The sequence below is a fragment of the Lethenteron reissneri genome, chromosome 18 (assembly GCF_015708825.2).
Source record: "Lethenteron reissneri isolate LAM-NWPU_2019-01 chromosome 18, ASM1570882v1, whole genome shotgun sequence".
In the NCBI taxonomy this organism is placed as follows: domain Eukaryota; kingdom Metazoa; phylum Chordata; class Hyperoartia; order Petromyzontiformes; family Petromyzontidae; genus Lethenteron; species Lethenteron reissneri.
This window is the reverse complement of record NC_083796.1, coordinates 3148089-3163385: the sequence shown is the minus strand read 5'-3', so window position 1 is coordinate 3163385 and position 15297 is coordinate 3148089. Positions and strand designations below refer to the sequence as shown.

Here is a 15297-nt window from a genome sequence, read left to right as displayed (position 1 = left end):
TATGGAGATAAATACTTTAAATAAATAACCAAAAAGGAATCCCGAATTCTGGCGGCCCGGTGCCTCCCTGCCAGGACCATTATCCGCTGACAGCGAGTAATGAAAAGGTTGCCATGGTAGCGCTTTAGAATAAGGGACGTGGGAAGAGAAACGCAACCCTGTTTTTTGGCTGCAACCTCGCCTCACAGACGATGTCGCTCCCTCGCTCTCCTCTCCCCCCCCGCCATGCTACCGCCAAACTCGCTCCCCGTTTTTTTCGATTTCACCCCCCCCCTGTATTCCCTCCCCTTCTTTCCAGGCCCCATGAAAGGCCTTGGCAAGGGACCGAGACGTATTTGCCGAGCGGCTTTGCCCCTAATGGAAATGTCAAATGGGAAGCAGATGAGGGGTGGGTGGGTGGGTGGGGGGGCTGTTGCGGGCCGCACGGGGTGCGTGCGTGTGCAGCATTGATCGGGAGTTGCGCTAAACAGCATCGGTTCGCGCATTGTTTCGGCTGCGGTTGTTGGCCGAGAGAGAGAGAGACAAAAAAATCAAAAGTGGGTCGGGGATGCAGGGTGGTGGTGGTTAGGTGGGGAGTGGTGGTGTAGCGGTTAGCGCGCCGCGCTACGAACCCGACAACCCGGGTTCGAATTCCCGTTCACGGCCAGCACCAGCGATGATTATCTGAACCGGTCATGGGCCTCCCCACGTCCATTCAGCCTCAAACAAGTACCTGGTGCAGTGTGTAAATGTCGCCACTGCGGAGGCAAAGGCGGCCGTGCGTGGTGCTGGCCACCCACCCTCTCGTGTGCTGTGTCGGCCTTCATAGGTGCTCACGAACAGCACTTGCCCCAACAGTTTGTTAAGGCTACACAGAGGGTGGTGATTAAACCCCCCCCCCCCCCTCAACCACCCTCCAAAAAAACCCACCACCGCGACAAGAGACAGAAAAGAACAAAAATGTAGAAATGTGACGGAGAGTCGTGACAGACCGCCCAGATGTCTGGCGGCCTCGCGCTTTGCAACTCCGCATCGCAGCCGTCTGCCGGCCTCCTTGACCCCTCGTCAGCGTCGGGGGTTTCTGCGCAGCATCGCTCCACGCTCCCTCATCACCACGGCCCCTCCAGAATCGACTCGGTGTCGTTGATTTGCCGCATTGGCGCAGAGTTTACATTTTGGCACTTTGGTATATCCCATGACGTGAAGAGGTCGCCAATGCAGGGTGTGATTTGACGAATTGTTGAGATTTGTGGTGGTGATTTCATGTATTAATATAAAAAACACAAAATTTACCTTCCTATAAATTGAGCAGCCTCTCGTGGCTGGCAGGGTCACGTGAACCCATTATCTACAACGTACACAAATGAAAAAACTTTGTTCCTTACACATGCGAGCGATGCGCGCACCGCGAGCTTAACGATGGATACGAATCCTTGCGTCTTTAACACGGCTTACTCGCGAGCGTACTGTCGGCAGCATTCGGCGTGTTGTACGGTGGAGGTATGCTACGTGGTTTTGATCTTTCCGCCTTTACCGTTTACAGATGCGGAGGGTCGAACACAAGCCTCCCGCGTGTTCACAATCCCGCCCAGACAAGGGTAAGGCAACCCATCTTACGCCACTCTCCATTACAATATAACTCGATAATTTTGCTAAGTGGGATGTGGCTTCTCTCCCTGCTGTCCCTCCATCAACTGGAATTAACTTCCCCCAGCCGTCCATGCTGTTGACTCCCATCGCTGCGGACGATTGCCTCTTTTTTCCGTAAAGTAAATATGCCCACCGTCTGGAGATGTCGCATTCGTTACGCTACGTAATATCCACGCGGACTTCCACGCCAATGAGCGGCCCCTCTCGTTCAGCAGTCGGCCCTTTCAGCGGCACGCCTGCCTCCGGTATTCTGCTTCCAAGCAGAGGTGGGCGTAGTGGTGCACGGCTGGGACCCAGCACTTTGGAGGACAGGCTTTCTAGATCACGCCGATTCGTGAGACTCCCGAAACCCCATGTGTTTCCGAGGCGGCTAAGAGGTGGTGGAGCTTTGTTAGAATCGGAATCTGAATATATTTCCTGGAGAAATCCGATGAGGGGCGGGTCAGAAAGTTAAAACAACAAACACTACAAAACCTGATAGGAGTGCTTATTATGCCTCTGCTTTCTCCCGGTAGCACACTTAACAATGGAACTTAACAATGTTACACACTTACCAATTGAATCGGCCCAAACATCTCATTGCAAGTCCCTCCTGATGAATGCGGACAGCAGGGGGTGTAGTATCCATAATACAGGTTTTTTGGGTTAGATCGGGTAAATATATCAATGTCCTGTTAAACCTGCCACTACTCGACACAGCTAATTAGTAAGGTTTGTCACGTAAAGAGAACATGCCAATTCGTGACTAGTACAGCACACCGGTGTGTTGGAGAGCCAAGCCACAGCATTTACAATCTGAGTACGACTTTCGCCAGTAATTACAACTAGCTTCATCAGCCATATTTGTGGAGAAGTCCGCCTGTTTCATTCCTTAAATAGAGGGGTAGATGTCATGACAACGCTTGTGTGCTCTTATTGCCAATTCGTTTGAAACGAATTGGCGTGTTCTGTTTGCGTGACAAACTGTACTAATTGGCTGTGTCGGATGGTGGCGGGTTTAACAAGACATTGATATATTTACCCGATCTAACCCAAAAAACCCATATTATGGATGATATTGGTCACGAAACCCTCCGCGTTAAACTGGTGTAGTATTATTTGGTTTGCAATTTCTTGTACAAAACGGAGAGAATAACACGCGCCGTCTCGCTCCCGCTGCCGCAGGGCCCAGAACCTCCGGCGCTCCGAGTGCGGCGGTTCGGCACCGGTGGACGCGCTGGAGCTGACGGCCGTGGAACGGAAGGTGAAGGCCGGCCGCTACCGTAGCGTGGACGACTTCGACTCGGACATCTCGCTCGTCTTCAGGACCGCCGAGGTAGAGGCCTCGGCCGTTGCCGTCGTCCTTCGGTTTCCGCACATGACGCGAGCGCCGGCACAAGGGGGGGGAGCGGGGAACCGGAGGGCTGAGGCCACCGACTCGCTGCGCTGGAGAACCCGGTTTAAAACCCGAGCGGCCGATACCTGAATTCCGATCGCAGGCTATCAGCGGTTGCCGGCAGATCGCTCTGACCTCTGAGCCACCCAGCCACCTCCGGCTTTCACCTCGCCTTGAACGTTGTCTGAAAGAGAGGGAGAGATCGATGGGTTGACTCGCACGGGATCGATTCCCACTTGATTAGTTAGCACCCGCGTCAATCCATATCCATGTCATTATCTCTCAGCGCCAGGTGCCGACCGTGGAGAAACAAATAGAAATGACACAGGCACCCCGCCCAGCACCCAGGCCACCCCAAGAATTGCCATCATGGACCCTGACACATGACCTCGCCTTTTTTTCCCTTTCCAATTAGTCGTTTTTTTTGTTTTCTCCCCAATTGTATTACATTTGAGCTATTGGCATCGTCATGAGACTAAGAAAACCATTTGGAACTCTCACCAAGCAGTGAATCACCCTGTGCTTGAGCACGGCGCACAGAAGGAGTTATCACAAAACCACCTGGGGTATCTCCCGTGTGATGACTCCGCTTCAAGTGCCCATTTGTATCTACATGCGAGGAAATGCGCTCTCCCACACGCACTGCTACAGATGAATGGATTTTTGATCGCCAAATGAACGGGAACGCCGTATTTAACATTCACGTGCTTCATGCGCAGTCGTTGGAACCCAAGCCACAGCTGGGAACCCAGTCGTAATCACGGGCAGCTTTGAACTCAGATTCAAACCCAGGATGTGAGCTCACTGACTCAGGTTCGATGACCCCTGCGCAACCCGGTCATCCTCTCCGGACATTCAGCCTTAACTTTTTCTACCCAAAGACAAAGATCCCCCGTATAGCCTGCAACAGACTGTTTGGGCAAGTGCTGTTGGCGAGCACCTATGAGGGGGTGGGTGGCCAACACAGCGTGTAGCGCCTTTATCTCCCCAGTGGCGATGTTGATACACCTTACCAGATACTTATTTGAGGCTGAATCGACTAAGGGGAGGCCCAGGACCGGTTCAGATAATCGTAACTGATGTTGGCCATGAGCAGGAATTGAACTCGGGTCGCCGGGTTCGTAGAGCAGCTTAGCGCTAACCGCTATGCTACCGCTCCTCCACTTTTCTCCCCACACCCGCTGCCTCTACCACAACCACCGCCACCGTCACCGCAGAGGTGGCACGGGCGGCGGTCCCCGCTGGGCCGGGAGCTGTGCCGCCTGCGTAAGGCGTACCAGCGGGCGCGCGACTCGGTGGCGCCGCCTTGCCTGTCTGCCGGAGACGCCGAGGAGGAGCAGGAGCCGCCGCCGACGCCGACGCCGCCGCCGCCGCGAGCGGACGGCAGGAGGACGCGCGCCGATGCCCGCGCGCCCGACGTGACGTCGACGGCCGGGCCCGGGGCGGCCGAGTCGCCAGGACGTGAGCGACAGGACGACGACAGGGACGACGACATCATCCGCTGCATCTGCGGCCTTCTGCGTGACGAGGGCCTCATGATCCAGTGTGACAAGTGCCAGGTGCGTCACACCCCCAGCCCCCCCCCCCCCCCCCCCGTACCCCCACGAACCCAAACTGCACGGGTGCTGGCGCACGCGAGTGGGCCCCGGTCGTGAACACGGTTCGAACACGGTCACGATCGGCCGTGTCGGTCGCCCCGCCTTGCCTTTCCCCGCGCGTTGTGCGCTACCGTCCGTGCAACTGTGAAGCACTCGGGTCGTACCGCTCATTGTTCGGCAAACGTGTTTGATGTTTTGTTCGTCGTGGAGTGGCACGGCCCAAAAACGCGTGGGGAGAGCCACACAGCGGCTCAACCGCGACAACCCTATGCGGGATCCGTAAATGCCAGCGTGATGGGAAACAGAGGGTTGCATTTTTGGTAAATTTGCGTACGGCACTTTGTCTCTTCTTCCTTCACGTCTCGTAAGGCTAAACTCTGGAACTCATCACCCTACTGCTCTCTCATCAATTCTAATTACAACGTGCAATCTTCTTGGTCTGCTCTCAGTCGCCTGCCACTTTGTGAGTTGTGCCACCAATAGTGATTAAATGAACAACTGACACGGTCCTTGCATCTCAATAACGTGGAGAGCACTTTCGAAAGTACTGTACAATGTTAACTGGAATATCGCTGTTAAAGAAAAGCACATTGCGTGTTGTACAAACCATCGCTGCTGTCCACCACATTCACCACCCAGAAGCCTCCACACGATGGCTCATTCACTGGCCAAGCACCAAATATATAAACTGTTTAAACTCAACTAGAAACTATAAAACTATTTAAACTATAAATCTTTTTGTTATTTTACCAGGTAAGGCTGACTGAGCTATATAGCTCTTTTTCAGAAGCGACCTGGCCACAAATGATAGTTCAACGAAGTCGCTTATCATGTGGAAATTTACAGCAGCCAAATACTCTAAACACATGTTGATTCTAAATGTGGAGGGGAGAAACCGGAGGACCCGGAGAAATATCCACGCGACCATGGGGATAACATGCAAACTCCAAATATACAGGTGTCAGGGTCGGGAACCCACGACCTCCTGTATACCAGGCAAGGTAGTTAACATCTCACCACCGTGGCACCCCTACTCCTAGACCGTCCAGCACACGTGCACGTGCACGCACGTATTAAGATTCTCTCCACCCTTACAAGGTCTTATTTGTAACGGAACTTTTTTTCACATTTCCCAATTATATTGCAATTGTACATTCGGTATCACAATAGGAAATGAGAAATATTTATTTGGAACTCTCACTTCAAGCAAGCAGTGGATCACCCTGTGTCAGAGAATGGCCTTGGAAAATGAAGTCACAGAATGACCTCCGAGGTCACACATCAATAGGCCTCATTATCCACACTCGTGGCATTCCATATTTTTTGTGCCCTGCAAAGATTGTTCATCGCATGGCAGTGAATTTTTTGTTCATTCTCAGAGCTGGAATAAGCCAAATTAAGTGATACACCATTTTTGTTGTTGCTATAATTGGTGACAGGTATGAGACCACAGACGCTTCAGAGCCACGTTTAACCACGGGTGGCTGATAGCCAGACTCGAACGCAGGAACTCGGTGGAGCCAAGCGGCCTCCTATACATTTCCTATCTTTCATTTTATTAATTAAAGAATTCATTCAGTTACATTTCCGACGAATCTTACATTCCAACAGTCAACATACTGCCCGACGTTACAGGTCGTGCCCGTCCTTGTTAACCGAGCTCATTGTTGGGGATTTTTTTTCAAGGGTTGGCTCAACGCTTCTTTTAATAAACACCCGAGGTGTAAAGAAGAAGAAGAATCTAGGAGCTGCGCCACGCGTTGACCTCGGGGAAATGTCCCACAGTTACCGAGGTGTACGCCCTGGTCACACTTGGCACAGAGGGGGTCTTGGACGTGAGGGGGGGGCGGGTGGGAATTGAACGAGTTATTTAAAGTCTTCCTGCTTTCCTTTCAGCATGTATCCCTCTATTTTTTGTTCGTTGTTGTTATTGTTGTTCGGTAAAAATGTAACCGCGCGTGTCGTCTGTGGCGGCAGGTGTGGCAGCACTGCGACTGCATGCAGATCACGGCCGACGTCGAACGTTACCTGTGCGAGGAGTGCAACCCGCGCGCCGTCGAGAGGGTGAGTTCCCTGACGTCGCCCTGCCCGTCACGTTGCCTCCGGCACGGTTGGCTACGTGTCGGCGCGAAATAAATTCTGTGTACGTACACACACGTACGTTAACGCATACACTGCCGCTGCCTTGGGCTGGGCTCTATCTCGCCGTGCGCACGTGTTCAGCTCTAGGAATCGCGCGTTGCTGTGTTTACCTCCTTATTATCATCCAGAGCCGTCGAACATTTTTGCCAGGCCCCCAAGTCCTATTTTTTTAATTAAATGTTTAACTTTACTGCATTGTCGTTTCAGCATCCGCACCCAACTTCTCTGTTGCATTTCGGATATTGGGGGGGGGTCGCATTACTGCCCAAGAGCAGAGGCAGCGCCTTCGGCCATCGGCGGCTGCGACTAGGACTAGGAAAGGATGTATTGTTAACGGCTTTAACATAAAATATTAAAAACGAGGGAGCAATTCATTTTGTTTCCGAGCATTTCACGGCAACATGTGGTGACCCATAACCTATGGATAATGCATAACATGCTACGCAATGCAGATGATGGACCCACGGGGGCAGGAGTGTTGGGTAACACAGCAAACGTGGGGTTAACTGACTCCGTGACGAGGAGGGGGCGGGGGGCCGTCAGTCGGGTGGATGGGGTGGGGGTGGTGTAGCAGGGACTTAGGGGAAATGTAACGGCCGTTGTGTGGAGGAGCTGTAGCCAAGGGGATAGGATACCAAGGCAGCTTAGTTTAACACACCATGGACGTAAGTTTGAATCCTGGCCTCGGATTACGGAAAATTGTTATCTTATATTTTTTAACCCATCCCCTCGGCTGCAGCATCTCTCCACTCAATGGCACTGTTTTTCATTAAAATCATCTACGGCACATTACATTTTACTTGACTAAACATTACTAATATAGTACATGTATTTTACTCTTAAATTGAAGTCAATTGGCTTCTGCCCCCTCTCCACCAGCATTTTTATGTGGAGCAAAAGCTCTCGGGGTGGCTCCCCCCTCCCAGTCTGCCATGTGGGGGTTGGGGGTGGGGGGTCAACCGCCTCCCTGCGCCCGCTGTGCCACCTCGCCGCCTATGCTGGCGCATGCGGGGAAGCCGTGGCCCTTTTGCGTGGGTAGCTGGCACGGAGGTGGAGTAGCGAACGCGTCGGGCGATGTGGGAGGAAAGTGTTGGTGGAGCAGCTGCGTTGGTCCTCGCTGTTGAATTTATGTACATGTGCTGGACTTCTTTACCACCGTACGTAGCCAACTGTGCTCATCGGAGGTGCGGTTGTTACAGGAGGTGCTCATGATGCCGCAGCCAGAATTGGCGCAGCCCGGCTGCACGTACTACATCTGCCTGCTGCGTGACGGCCTGCTCCTGAAGCAGGGTGAGTGCACTGCGTTTGCCCGTCCATCGTCGGTCATGATCTGTCTGCTGTTGGATGAAGGCCTCCCCAAGCCGTCACCGTCTTCCACGGTCACACGATGCTGCGATTCATCTGGCTCATGCACTTGTACTGATTGCATCGCCTCATCTCTGCACCCTCCTGGTAAAATGGAGGTTGGAAGCCAGCGGAGGTGTTCCTCGACAAATAGAGTGCGTTTAGGATTTGTTTGTGACTTGTCCCATTTTACAATGTTTTTCCTCGACTCCTCCTGCACCTACCCATGACCTCTGCGTTCCCCACGCTAATGTCTTGCCCCTTGAGATATTCCCTCTTCTCCCTCCACGCCCCACATGCTGCCCCCCCCTCACCCGTGCTCACATCCTCCTCCCCATGCCCCCCCACCATTCCCCCCCCCACCCCGGCACCACCAGGTGACTGCGTGTACCTCATGCCGGAGCTGCCGCAGCGGAGGGGCGCACGGGGGCAGCCGCTCCGCCAGGCCTACCACCTCCGCACGGCTGCCACGGGGCCCACCCAGCTCGACATCTTCCGCATCGAGAAGCTATGGAAGAACGACAAGTGAGTCGGGGGGACCCCTGGCGGGGGCGGTGGGGGGCGGTGGGGGGCGGTGGGGCGATGCAGGAGGAGGACTGCGTGAAGGATCGCAGGCGTGGGTGTGGCACGGGTTGCCCAGGACGCACGCACGAGAGAACGACGCTTAACAGGGCGACGTCCCTTACGCTCTCTCTTCCCAACCCCTCCCCCACCTCCCACCTTCTTGCCCGGCTTCCTCGCGAACATTTCGCAGGGGCGAGCGTTTTGCCTTCGGACACCACTACCTGCGGCCGCAGCAGACGCACCACGCGCCCTCGCGCCGCTTCTACCGCAACGAGCTCTTCCGCGTGCCCATGTACGAGGTGGTGCCACTGCGCGCCGTCGTGGAGCTCTGCTGGGTCATGGACCTCTACACGTACTGCAAGGGTGAGCAGTGCAGTGACGCACACACATACGCACGCACGCGCGTACAAGCCAGCGCGTCGGACGTTGCTTTTTACGTGGCGCTGTTGACGCGATTCATCCGAACGCGCTTTACAATGAAGACGCTTGACGCTAGTGAACAATAATGGCCACGTAAATTATTATCCGGCTGAAGGATAATCAAACAAATCCGTTTGATTATATTCAAGTAAAAATATTCGACTGTGGTAGCTGCATTCTCGACGTGACTTGGGACAGAGTTCCAAAGGTAGGGAGCAGAACAACTCAAGGCCCTTGCTCCTCCTCACCTCAAACGACGCCTCAGAACAGCCAAAAGTTCAACGTTCGCCCATCTCCGTGCCTGCGGTCCATTGGTAATGGAGGCATTCGGGCTAGTCGGTGGATCGTGTAAAGAGATCTGCGGAACCTCCCGAAACTTGCTGGGCCGCGAGGTGACCCAAGAGCTCACAGTACCGAGGATCAAGATCGATATGTCATCAGTACCTGGGGAAAATGCTCAAAATGGCATTTCTTATTAGACGCGTCTGTTGTGAGCTCAAAACTTGACTGGCACGGCAGCGCAGTGCAGTCACTTATCAAAAGGCCAGAGGCGGAAACCCGCGCAGAGAACTGGAGCGGTTGTTGTTTTGTTCGATCCACGGCGTACATGACAAGAAATGAGACGTGACAAAAAACACTGATATATGCCCCGGGAAGTTTGCCAACCAAAGAAATTACTTTTCCTTTGTCCTCTGTGGCAAAAACAGCGTGAGCGTTCTCTCCCGCTCACGCGCGCACACAGAGCGCAAATACGATGGTAATTGTGAATCTCCAACTTCAGGACAACGTGAAAACACTTAGGCATGGCTGACGCTACCCACCGCCGCCCCCCCCTCTCACTGCCTCCCGACTCGGGCCCATGCTCGCTGTCGCCAACTAAACGCTTCCCTGCTGCAGCACTGCCGCATGATCAGTGCTGCAGAAATATAATTATAATAATCAAATAATTATCTTATTTATCCAGGAGAACAAGACTGAGTCGTATGACTCTTTTTTTTTGGAGGATCCTGCATCGGGCTATTATTTTAAAATGTTTCCAGACAATTATTGATGAGTTGTGTTTATTATACAAGTGGGAGGAGCACCCGGAGAAAACCCGTGCATGCGAGGCAGCACTCTATCCATGTACAGATGGAAACAGATGGCGATTAGTCCACTTGCACTACTGCCTTCTCCTGGCGAGACAGGGTACATAGCTCACGAGAAGGGAGTTTCACACGATCCGTACGGTGATCCACCAACCCTCGCTGCTGCCTCCACCAGTGCTGGCTTAGAGGCAGTCACGTGCAGCAGCAGCACAGCCGCCACCACTACCCAACTGCAGGGAAGGCACGGCTGTAACCTCACTGTTCCGTGTCGACTGCACACGCTTGCCGGGGTCACGTATGCATCTGTCTACTAATATGTTTCGTGCGGGCGTGGGATTAATGATGTGTGTGTGCATGTGCGTGCGTGCGCGTTCGTGCAAACATGCCTTAAACGGGCATGCGTGCGTGCGTGTTTTAGAGCATGCGTGCGTGTGTATTCGAGCGTGCGTGTGCGTGCGAACGTGTGAGAGTTTGCGCTGAAGCGTGAGTGCGTGCGTGCATGCATACAGAAGAATGTGTGCGTGCATACATACATTGTGCCCGTGTGCGTGCATGCACGCATCTGTCCATGCACGCGTGCATTAACTCATGCGTGCCCGTGTCCCTGTGTGCGTGTGTGTGTGCATCCGCGTGCTTGTATGCGTCCCGCGGAAATCGCATGTACAGGGAGGCCAAAAGGCGCCGAGGAGCAGGATGTGTACATCTGCGACTACCGCCTGGACAAGTCGGCGCATCTCTTCTACAAGATCCACCGCAACCGCTATGCCACATGCACCAAGCCCTACGCCTTTGATCACTTCGCCAAGAGGCTGACGCCCAAGCGCGACTTCTCGGTACGGCCGGAGCGCAGCGCGAGCGGATTTAACGCGACGGTGGTGGCCAAACCGCCGGACGGCTCGACTAAAAAAAAACGAAAGGGGGTGGGGGTGGAGGTGGCGATTGGGGGGGGGGTTGTCGGGGTGTGGAGACGATCGCCGGATTTTGTTCGCTGAGCTCTGTCGCTTGCGTGTCACGGTGAATGTGCGCGGACGGTTTGGAAATGTAGTGATGACACCCGTCTTCTCTGTCTGTTCTAACACAGCCTCATTACATTCCAGAAAACTACAAGAGGAATGGGGGAAGGTGAGATAATGCCAATTATATTTCTTGCGCTCACAGATTTGCTACTTTAACACGATTAACCAAGAATGAGCGTCGAATGTGCTGACACTTTTGACAACGCGCATGAATAAAAACACTCGTGCAGAGCATTTACGATTTTCGTAGGCATTGCAGATGAATGTAAAAGTGCTTTTCAGCTGTCACATGTTTATTGCTACAGGCATTAATTAGCAACAGCAATCAAAAGACACATTTTCAAATTGAGTTTACCTCCATGTGTCATGTACCACTGAGCCACTACCACACTGAGATCCTGGGTTCGAATGTGGATCGCAGCTATCTCCAATGAAACCAAGCGTGGGCGAGCTGATTGTCTCAGCCTGGTCGCCACCTATTTGCACAAATCCCCTCCCCCCCCCTACCGATTACATTGCATTTGTGACACTTTTATTTCTTCCTCCCCCCACCCCCACGAAGATCTTCCTGGAAGAGCGGCAAACTCAAGCTCAAGGCCAAGCAGGATGTGAGCGCGAAGAGCAAAGGCCTCCCGGCCAAGGCGCGGCCGCCCTCTGTCCCCGAGAGCCCAGCGAGCGACGGCGCCGCTGCAACGCCGCCGCCGCCGCCGCTGCCGCCACGTGCCCCACCAGTGCGCGCAGCGGAACGTAGGGAGGAGAGCACAGCGACCCGAACGCCCGGCGCGCAGCCACCGGACGACGACAAGCGAAGGGAGCAGAGGCAAAGGCTGGACGAAGTTCTCCTGCACCTCCTGGCCAAGCTGCCGGGGAAAACGGGTAAATTGCTGGCGACCGTTTGGCCGTCATCGATAATGACTCGCGGATTTTCACGAGCCCACCGGGGGAACGCCGGATAGCGGGGGGGTGGGGGTGGTACTGTGCGTGTGTACATGCGCGTGGGGAGGGGTAGTGTAGCGGTTCGCGTGCTGCGCTGCGAACCTGGCGACCCGAGTTCAATTCCCGCTCGCGACTAACAAAAGTGACGATTATCTGAACCAGCCCTGGGCCTCCCCTAGGTCGACTGAGCCTCAAATGAGTACCTGGTGCGGTGTGTAAACATCGCCACTGGGGAGGCAAAGGTGGCCGGGCGTGGTGCTGGCCACCCACACCTCGTGCACCGTGATGGCCTTCATAGGTGCTCGCTAACAGCACTTCCCCCAACAGTCGGTTAAGGCTATACGGGGGATCTTTGTCTTTGTTTTGACATGCGTGTACATGCGTGTACATGTCTGTGCGCACGCATGTGTGTGCAGTGTCTGTAAAGATGGCTGCCTATAGCGATTACATAATGACTATATTTCATCGGGTTTCCAATCCACATTTGGCACGGGGAATTTTGTGGCGAGGGCCATGTAAAAAACACGTTTTTACGATTGTGAATATTGTATTTATTGATTGGCAGCCATGAACGTATAAATTAGTTGCATTAAGTTAGTCGGGCTCTATTTTGCCCAGTTAGGAGTCCACAGAGACAAAAACTCTGCCAGGGAGACCGAGGGTCATTGCATGGATCCCAAAGAAGGCAAGAGTTTTGAAATGTGTTACAAAACCAAAGTAATAAAAAATCAGCACCGATATTAATCATGCAAATTCGAAATTCTTCTTCATATACAAAAAATAATTTGATGTATTAAATCGTTGTTACTCCACCTCAACCTATTATCCTGTCTGGGGCCAGGATAATCGGTTGAATTTCAACTTTGTGGGAAATCGACAACTTGCCCCTTGCCATGACAATTGAGAATGTGCAGCTCCCATCGCTAGCCTGGGGGGACGTCGTTTACGAACAGCACCACCACCATTACCTCAAAGTCTGCATTAGCACTTTCACATTTGGCCTCCTTATGATTCATAATTAGTTACTTTTGGGTCAAATCGTGTCAGTCCAATGACATTTTTCAGCTTTACCCTACCCGTCACCCTACAGTGCCACTCAAATCAAGTTGCCACATGGTGGGCAAATGTGCCAACTGATTTTGCTTTGACAAGCGAGCAAAGTTGTTTACGATTTTGTCCGACGTTTTGCTGGAGATTACAACCAGCATCATCAGGCGTAAACGGAGGCTCGGCTGTATACCGGAGGGTAAATCCGAAAATTGGCATTGTACATTACACTGGATCTACGCCAAAATTAACCAATTACGGAGTGTAAAATGTATCGTGAAAGCCTACGAGTAAAATTCACCCATGCGGTATTATTATTGTTAACTACCACTGTATTGTTTGAAGCACAAATTCCTGACGAACAATAATGTCCTTTCGTGTCTGATGCAGCTGTGGATGTGTCCTACCTGCTGGAAGAGGGCGCGGGGAAGAGGCTCCGAAGGCACGCCCAGGCCACCACCGGGCTATTTGCACTAAAGTGACATTTTTTTTGTAGAGGCCCCCCCCACCCCAGCGGTTAGTGGGGGGGGGTGGGAGTTTGGGGGGGGTCAGACGGCCAAGACAGTGCCTTGTCACGGACGAGGCGTGCCACGCCGAAAACATTGTCACCAACAACGCGCTCAGAACCAGCGGAACAAAGAGGAGGGCGAAGCAGGAGAAAAATGCAAAGCGGCTTCCGATGGTCTTTCGCGATGGAGGGATGGGCCCAGCTGTGGACATCCTCACGCGTGGCTCTCACGGACAGGGACGTCCCACCTCGGTCGCAGTTGGCGGCTCTCACCCTTTGGTTCGAGCAGAAAGGCCGAGGGCCCTCGGAGTGTTCAGGGACGCGCGCGCTGGCCTGCGCCCGTATCACACTGTTGGGTCAAAGTTCGTGCGTGGTGCGTTCACAAAACATGCCTTGGTTCGCGCGCCCCGTCCAGCGTTGGTGAACGGCACTCGCCCAAAGGCACCCGCCACGCGTGCTACGGATCGATGTGCGGGCGCTTCGAGATGTCTGCAGGAAATGGTGAAGGTCATCCCAGCTTGACGATGTGTCGTCGTGGAGCGGTCTGGGTTTGCGCAGATCTCCTAGAAGGTCGCTTTCAACAAAAAAACTTTACACCTTTTCTCGTGACGAGTGAAAAAGATGCGAACGAAGAGATGCGGTCCAGAGGAGGAATGTCGCTCCGCGATGTGCACGGAGAGAGAAGTGTTATTATCGTCGCCATCGTCGTCGTCGTCATCGCAGGCACTGCCGATCGAGAGCGTGTCATGTCACGTGTTTCCGTCCGTGCGTGTGTGCGCCCACCCCCCGACCCCCCGTCTCCGCACCAGTGGCGGCGACGTCGTGTTTCCTTAGCAGTATTCGCAGCAGTACAGTATTTATTGTATTCGGAGTTCGCGCGCCAGGCGAAGACTAACGATGAACTTGGGGGGGAAGAGCGCAGACGCAGCCGGCTTCTAGAGCCGCGCGCTCTCGTTCGAAATTCGCTTCGAGGCTCGCGGCCTCTCGCCAGCTCAGTCGCAGGCGACGGAACGGCCGCCTCTCGGCACCCCCCCCCCTGCCCCCCACCCTGCCCCCCACCCCTGCCCCCCACCGATGATGTTTGTGCATGGTTGTACATAGGTAGTGGGACCGCACGTAGGCAGTGGGTCTCTTTTCATCCCACTTTGCAGTTTTGTACCAGAACTAAAGAAAGGCTTCTTTTACATCGTATTTTATTATCGAAGAAGAGATTGTTTTCTTGTCTATTTTCCTATCTTGAAGCAAAACTGTTTACTGTACAGCTGTGTGTAGAGTATCAGATACTCACTAATTGTGTTTTCTTTGCTTTTTATTTTTTGACGTTTCATTTTGTGCCTTTTTCTTTTGTAATTAGTCTCGTCTGGGCGACAGTGTCAAACACTAGCCGGTCCTGTTTGGAAAAAAAAACTAAAACAAAAGTTATATTTTTTGTTGCAGAGCAAATAAATGTTAGACAATCACTCCTGGAGTGTAGCATTGTCTTGTCCAGCAAACGCATAAAATAATTAAAGGAAGGCAATTTTATATTTAGGGTTAGAGTAAAAAAAAACATTAGCAATATTACAAAATGTTCATCGCCAATAATAAAAACAAATAAAATGTACCATGTGTGATTGCAGTTTGTTTGTCA

General features: G+C 53.0%; 1 protein-coding gene across 1 annotated transcript in view; it reads left to right on the top strand.

Annotated features, from left to right (window-relative positions):
- LOC133343620 (histone-lysine N-methyltransferase ASH1L-like) overlaps nucleotides 1-13717 on the top strand; it is a 77757-nt gene extending 64040 nt beyond the window's left edge. The window contains exons 16-26 of the mRNA XM_061553311.1: nucleotides 1523-1577; nucleotides 2794-2944; nucleotides 4222-4563; nucleotides 6580-6666; nucleotides 7944-8034; nucleotides 8466-8613; nucleotides 8843-9015; nucleotides 10827-10993; nucleotides 11242-11282; nucleotides 11739-12052; nucleotides 13550-13717. Of these exons, the coding sequence (XP_061409295.1) occupies nucleotides 1523-1577; nucleotides 2794-2944; nucleotides 4222-4563; nucleotides 6580-6666; nucleotides 7944-8034; nucleotides 8466-8613; nucleotides 8843-9015; nucleotides 10827-10993; nucleotides 11242-11282; nucleotides 11739-12052; nucleotides 13550-13641 (1661 nt within the window). The 3' untranslated portion in view covers nucleotides 13642-13717. The remainder of the gene's footprint in view (nucleotides 1-1522; nucleotides 1578-2793; nucleotides 2945-4221; nucleotides 4564-6579; nucleotides 6667-7943; nucleotides 8035-8465; nucleotides 8614-8842; nucleotides 9016-10826; nucleotides 10994-11241; nucleotides 11283-11738; nucleotides 12053-13549) is intronic.
- Nucleotides 13718-15297: the final 1580 nt, after the last annotated feature.